The 7684-nt window shown below is 37.7% G+C and overlaps 1 protein-coding gene across 1 annotated transcript in view; it reads right to left on the bottom strand.

Annotated features, from left to right (window-relative positions):
* Nucleotides 1-6076, bottom strand: part of vstm2la (V-set and transmembrane domain containing 2 like a) — a gene marked incomplete at its 3' end in the record, with an annotated part of 56430 nt that extends 50354 nt beyond the window's left edge. Inside the window, 1 exon segment of the mRNA XM_014015370.1 lies at nucleotides 5637-6076. Coding sequence (XP_013870824.1) covers nucleotides 5637-5754 — 118 coding nt within the window.
* Between the last annotated feature and the right edge of the window lie 1608 nt (nucleotides 6077-7684).

Genomic DNA, 7684 nt, shown 5'->3' with positions numbered 1-7684 from the left:
TAATGTCAGTTGTCCTTTTGTAACAGATCTAGTTGAATGAGCACTTCCAGAATTTGATTTGGGCAGCAATGCACAGAGAGTTTTGTTAACATTTTAGTCAAAACACTATGTATTTGCCTATTTCTCATATACAACTTTTGGACTTAATCCTCATTTCAATGCGATGGGTCACATATTAGTAATTTTAAACTGCTTATTGTAAAATTGAAGCAATGCATTCTGGTAGGTCTACAGGTTGAACATGAACCTGTTCATTTCAAAATAAGAGCATGAATTTAAACTGATCACGTGAGCTTCAATACGATGTGAGACAGCAGGTTGGTGAAGAGGCAGCGGGACACAAATTACAATTCCTCCCTCTATCCTCCCAAAGCTCATATAAAGTATATAAACAACAATATTGATGGCTGGATATTGTTTGTCACTCAGCACCAATTGCTTCCTGCCACGCAAAGAATTGTGGGAACTCTACACATATGGAGAGTCAGTGAGAGTATAAAGCTCTGTGAACACAATGCTGCCTGAGTGGTTGCTGTTTCCACACAGTGGAGYTCCATTGTGTTGACAAGAGACGGATTTCTCCTCCAATGTTCAAGAAAATGATGTTGAAACTTTAACGAAGCATAATGCTACAGAACGTAGTGGGTGTAGACGGCTCTCCTTGTTCTTTAGACAATGTCGACGATCAAACTTGTAACGTTATATGCGATTATTGCTACTCAATTCTAAATTTAGAAAGCGCAAATCCACACGTTGTTTGAAGATATTAATAAAATTCCTAAAGCACAAAGGAGAAATTTAGGTCTACAATTAGCTCATTTGAGYTTTAGGGGACTAGTGCCTACCACAGTCATCAGGATATTTTTTATGCCAACATGACTTTGAGTTGCAACTGTAGCAGAAACCTCTTTAACGTCACTTGGGAGAAACTATTTATAAAATAGTAGATTAGTGTCATTTAAGTGCACACATTTCCTCACTCTGCTGTTGTCTTTAGTCTCTCTCCTCTACATGTTTGTTGTGATCACTTCTATCAATGATGTGTTTTTTTCTCTCTTCCAGAAGAAAATACACATGGAGCAGTCCTTGTGTAATTCTCTGTGTCTCTTTCCTGTCCCCTCAAACCCAGCCGGTCTGCCTGGCCTGAGCCTGGTTCTGGTTCTGCTTGAGGTTTCTTCCTGTTAAAAAGGGAGATTTTCCTCTCCACTGTCACCAATGTGCTGTTCAGGATGGGAGACAGTAGCTGCGTTTCCATTGACCATGAAAATGCACNTATTTATTTTATCTTTATTTCACCCATCATTAAAGACAGACCGGAAGAAAACCAAGACCCTCCTCCCTCTACAGCCTCTAGTTTGGTCCCGGTTTGAGAAAAAAAAAAGTCTGTGAGGGCGCCTCTAAGTGAATTAATTATCTGCTCTGTGCGCAACGTTCTCTTGCTCTTAATAAAGGAAAGCATTTTTATTTATTTTATCTTCATTTCAAACATCAACCGACCAGAAAAAGAACAAAGACGCTCCTCCCATTGCGCGTCTTTAGACGCGTTTGGCGTGAACGGACAGCTGCTGACAAGCAGCCAAACGCATGCAGCAGGAGCATTTTGGCATTTGGTAGGAACCCGGCTTGAATGATACAGTGTGCTGAAATGGGCGGGACAGAAGCAGAAGCAGGTTCTTAAAGAGACAGAGGCCAATTTCAAGGCGTTTAGAAACAGATATGATTAGAAGTCAAGTTTATTGTCTACTTAAACATATAAACAGCATTTACTATGTATAGAATTTAAATATACAACTGAGAAACATATAAAATTGCCCCTTTAAAATGCAGATTAAGAGAAGCAGGTGAAACTGCAGAGGAAAGTACTGACGTGTACGAGTGCAGCAGCAGAACGGCCACGCTGGTGATGCCGCGGGACAGAACCGCTCTCAGGTCTTTCTCCACCTGATCCAGATCCACTTCCTTCCACACTTCCAAGGAATCCCCTGTACTTCCTAAGACCACAAACATAAATTGTTGGCATAACTTTTAGCACACAGTGAGGAAACGCTCTGATCCGATGCTTTTAAGATAAGACATTTATCATCCCGAAGGAAGTAATAAAACTGAAACAGTAGCGTGGACAGAAACTGCTAAATAAATATAAATGAAAGTAAGCTTGCTCCACTTTTGCTTCTACAGATATACGTGTGTGTGGGTGTGTGGGTGTGTGTGTGTGTGTGTGTGTGTGTGTGTGTGTGTGTGTGTGTGTGTGTGTCTACAGAGCCCTGAGATGATGTATACTGTGACTTGACACTGAATAAATAAACTGAATTGAAATTGAATTAAGTGTAGTTACTTCGTCTCAATAAAAACAATGACCAATTATTTGTTTTGGGATTTTTAAAGGATACACTGGGGTGAAACATATATTTAGGTGGTTGTTTAAAAAAAATAATGCCTCGTCAGATGATGTTTATAACTTTTTAATGGCCTTCATTTTTGATAATTTCATTTACCTTTTAATGCCTTTTACAACCCCACAGAATATTTAGGTGCATAAAATCAGCAGATATGAAAGATCTTGAAACAAATTTGAAATATCAAAAAATTGATTTTGGTAAAGTTAATCTGTGCGGCCATTTTAAGGGAGTCAGCAGAGTTGGTGCGGGGTGGATTCTCAGACCTGAGTCACTGTCCTGGTCCAGGATTTCTGCCTTTTCTTACTGAAACATATTTTGGATWTAAACCTGCATGCCTGCACTCAGGTTCTAACAGCCCAAATCATTTGAAAACCAGTGTTTATGTAAAATAAGCCATCATCGTTTCAGTTTGTAAATTTGTATTTCTGTATCAGTTTCAGTGTTTTCTCATAAACATAATGAGCTCACTAGCTGCCTCTAGGTGTTTCTCCACAAACCTGATCATCACAGATAAACAAGATGCATCAATAATTGTTTAATATCTTTTGCATCACAATGAAATTGTGAGATATTTTAACTCCTGCAGCTAATAGAACAGTCTCTGTTTTCTTTATCTCAGAAAGTTTGAGCATCCTGTTGGTCGAATGGCTCATTTACCCTTTGCTGAATACTTAAAGCAATTGATTGGGTGGAATAATTGCCTCACTTGCTTCTAATTGGGAGTTAATTGAAAAGTATCAACAACTAAAAGAGTGTCTGAGCAGAAGTAGATTGCAGCCGCAGAGTTTCTTCTTTTATTTGTTACTTTTGCTCCTCGCGTTTCTATTCTAGTGACTGCAGTGACAGTGGGGGGAAAGAAAGGATGAATTATGAGCCTCAGGGGCTTMAAAATAACAGCCAGACCCGGCAAAATTACAGAAAAGCAAATGAAAGCCTCAGTTTTTTTTAAATTGGTCATTTTCTTACACCAAATGAGTGATGTGCTTCACCTCCCACTGGAAAAAATAAAAGATGGGAACATTTCTTCTGCAAATAATCAAGGTGTTACATGAGTTCAAGTGTGTTTATCCCCTCATCGTCCCCACCCTGCAAATTATTATAGCACCGTTCCATCAGAAAATCCCATCAGACTTAACTTGACGCCACTGTAATATGCACTGTGCGTTGCTAATTATTACAGTGCGAGACCATTTAGAGTTTCAATTAAGAATTAGGAATTACACTACACGAGTGGTAACACACTGGAAGAGTATTAAATCTCTTAATGCCCTCCTGTTTTCATTTCTGCTTCCAACCCTCGGGATAAAACATAAAATATCTCTTCAAGCACATTATTCAGTTTGAAAAAGCAGATATGCATTCTTTATGTTACCCATWAAGCAGCCTGCTGTGACGTATTAGTCGCACGGAAACATGATAAAAGCAAACGTGCTGAAATAAATGGAAAGGATTCTGTGTACAAAGATGATCTGCAGCCGATGTTTCAGATATATTTACAGCGACAATGAGAGACCTCCCCAAGAAGAGGCAAACGGAAAAATCCTAAGATTTTTTTTTTCTTTTTTTGCTGGAATAAAAGCCACTTTGAGCCCAGACAAAAGAGTGAACAGAGACAGACAAGAGCAACTTTTCATCAATAACTGGAAAAAAAAAAGAGACATTCATACGGATTCAGCAAACACTTTTAGGAAAAGTTAAGTCTTTTCCACAGATTATGTTTTTCAAACAATATTTTTTTGTTGTTACTCTTTTGAAAAATATTCCTATAAACACGCCACTCAAAATGCTGTAGTAGCTATGCCGGGCCTGTGTGTGGCGCTGTAACCCTGCCTGGAAAACACACCTGAAACAGGAAGCAAGACATGGAGCATAAAGCTTACGTCGGGTAGACTGTATTTATGGGATCTTTCTGAAAAAATGAGTCAGATAAGCTCAGGCTGCGGTGCAAAATAAGAACATTTTATTAAGATTTGCGTTACTAGTAAACCAATAAAGACAATCTAGCAATCACAGAACTGAATTAGCATCTAACCTTCAGAAATAATCATTTTAATTCTAACCCCTATAATCTTGATGTTGTGGGTCTAAAACATCATTGTTAAAAAAACTGTTTAGGGTTTCCTCACCACAAAACTTCGACGTTGACACCTAGTTAAAACTTTACGTTTAAATTTTGACAAAAACGTTCCCGTATACATTAGTTTTGTTGATGCAACGTTTACAAAACTATTCTATGGAAGAGGATTAGAGTGAGAGGGAGCTAAAAAAAWGATTTTATTTTTTCCTGAGGTTCGGACTTTAATCTCAGAATTGTGGCTTTTTTCTAATTCTGGGGAAATAATCTGAGTCAGAACTCAGAAAAAAATGTATTTTTGTTCCGCAGGACTAAACCTCTTCTGTACAATTCAGTGAGAATGTTTAGATTTATTTTTTTTTTGGCCAAAATATATTTTATGTAAGGTTTTCATTTGTTGCTGAATTTCTCAAACAATTACARTGTTGTATTCTTTTAAATATTTGACCAGGTGGTGGGACAGGAACCAACTGAGAACGCGATTATATTACATTTTTAACAATTGAATCTTATTGAAGGTATCTTAAATGGTAGTCTAATATTTATGTATTTGGATGAGGTATAGTTTTGGTATAATGAAATTGGCATTTCAATGATGTGTGAATGAAGCCAAACTTTAGCCCTCCCAGTTCTACACCTGTAGAAACTGGAAGCCTCGGTCAACGTTTCCAGGAAAATCCAGATGGTTTGAAATTTATCTGAGTCAGACTGCATGACGTAGTCAAGATTAAAATATATATATAATAAAATAAAAGATCAGAGGCCGTTTAGGGAAGCTCATATTACATGAGTGGGGGAATTATCTGAAGTGAAGAGTGAGGTTGTTTGGGATGGATCCCATTTGGGACACAAGGTAATATTCCCACCCATCCATCACTCAGGTTACATCACAAAAACAAAACTCAGGAGATTTTTACTCTGCATATTTTGTTCATTATGACAAAAAACAAACTCATTTTATTTGCAAGATAAGAAGGGAAATAAACACGTTGGCTTATCCAGAACACAAYCAGTTGGCACATAAACAGCCTTTTGTTAATTCCTCCTCTGTCTGGGAGCAGATTGTTACCTATGCCAGCCTTTCCACATTTTACTGGATGTTCTTCCCTGAAAGGAAACGAGTCTAATGGGGGAGTGGGTGGGGTGGGGGGTCTCACACCTACCGTTCCCAGAGACGTGGTTCTCCATCTCCCGGTGTCCAGCTTGCCTCGTGGAGACACTAAGTTGCACATAGAGTCCCAGGTAGTGTAAACTCCCCAGCAGCACCCTGAACGCTCCCATTGTTGTGCAGTTTTCTCTTCTTTTCACCCTCTTTATTTTTGTTGTTGTTGCCCCCTTTTCACATCGGGTTGCGGAGGTTTTTCTTGTTTGTTTGGTTTCTTTATGTTTTTTAAATCCAGGTGAACTGATCTCCTGAGCAGAAGGAGGAAATAAAGAGAAAGAAGAGAGGAGGAAGTCGGGGCGCAGCCTCGTTGTTTGTCAGCAGCCTGACTGACTCACCGCCGATCTGCCTTCTGCTCAGTCGGATCTATATGCAGCGGAAGGACACGGTTCCCCCAGCGGAATGTGCCGCGGCTTGCAGCGGGGAATATCAATTAGTGGAGGAGGGATATTAAAAACCCACGGCTTTCTGTAACAATTAACTTAAAGATACATTTATTWTGAAAATTGGGTTTTATGAAAAGGCGCAAAAGCACACGAAACTCTATTGTTTTTCTTTAAAAAAAAACAATTAGATTAAAATCATCTGTTCTTTTTTAAGCATTCGGCCTATTCTCCATTCATAAAACCCCCACTTCATTTAACTTTAAAGATATATTTTGGTCATTTTTAAAGCGTGGTTCTCTAGTAAAGTTAGGAAAATGAATATATTGCACTAAAATGAATATATTGCCTTTTGTTGGTAATTATGCCTCAGTTTTATAAGTAAAGTTTAACAGGACTGAATGTTTGGCTAATTTGAAGAGTATTATTTAAGAGAAACTTATCAGGTCCAATATAAAAAAAATATAAATAAATAGTCCTTTTTTACTGTTTTTTATTTTAAAATCCTAACAAACTTTAACCATTTTACATCAAAACATTCTCCTCATTCATAGACAGGAGCCACATAATGTATTTACATTTTTTTTCCTATAAAAATGCATTCAAATGAAATTAATTCCCTCATAAACATTGTTCTTTTTAAAAATCTGCTAATTTTAGCATTTGCTCTTTTTGCTTCTTTTTAATCTTTTAGCTATAGCCATTTCAAAATTTTAGCTTCTACCTATTGTTTTGCTATTTTTGGCTTTAGCCTTTTCCTACATTTGGGTTTTAGCTGGTGGAACAATTCTGTTTTGCTATTTTTAGCTAGCATTTAGCTACTTTTAGTATTAGTAGGCTTACATTTGCTTTTAGCTAGTATTTTTCATTTGAACATTTTAGCTATTGTTTGGCTTCTTTTAGTTGTAAAAAGTCACTTTCAGCTTCTTCAGCACATTTCAACATTTTTCTAATGATTGCTTTGCTGTGAGAGGCATGAATAATCTGACCAGGATTAAATAATCTGAGGTAATGTCTGATTAGAGCTGTTAAGAGCCCTAGCTGCAGGTTCTGTCTGGGTCTGGATCTCTGTCCGTGGTGCTGAAACGCAGCCTCAGCATCAGTCGCTCACTGRGCTGTAAAATAAAAAGATTTTTCCTGACAAGCTCCTTCATGACAGGGATTACTAGACTTTATGGAAGCTATAAGGGTATATATTGTTTAGTGAGTCTAACAATGTTTTGTTTTATTATTCTTTTAAATTTTACACCTTACCCAAGCATCTACAGGAGATTTTGTCCACCTACGCCCAACGATTTCTGATTTTATCCACAAAAAGGAAAAATAAAATAAAAAATGTGCTCCTGGTTGTCTGAATCGCACTCAAAGCTTGTTGTTTTCTTGAGTTCTATAATGTGAAATAATAACACAGGTGCACTTCTTTGAATCAAACCAAAGCTGCAGTTGTTTGCAGCTCCTTAAAGTCTCAGCTTAAAGCTCAAAGTGATGCTTATTAAGGTCCGAACGAGGAACAAGAAAGCATAAAAAGATGAAAACATTAAAGAAAACGTCCCCAAAACACCAAACCAGGTGAAGATTTCACCGAGGCGAAAGCAGAAGGGGGTAACCAAAAATCTGTGCATCATTTACAGGCCTTTGCCTCATTTAAAAAAAACAAAAACAAACA

The sequence above is a fragment of the Austrofundulus limnaeus genome, unplaced genomic scaffold, assembly GCF_001266775.1.
Source record: "Austrofundulus limnaeus strain Quisiro unplaced genomic scaffold, Austrofundulus_limnaeus-1.0 Scaffold128, whole genome shotgun sequence".
In the NCBI taxonomy this organism is placed as follows: domain Eukaryota; kingdom Metazoa; phylum Chordata; class Actinopteri; order Cyprinodontiformes; family Rivulidae; genus Austrofundulus; species Austrofundulus limnaeus.
This window is presented reverse-complemented; position numbering and strand designations above follow the sequence as displayed.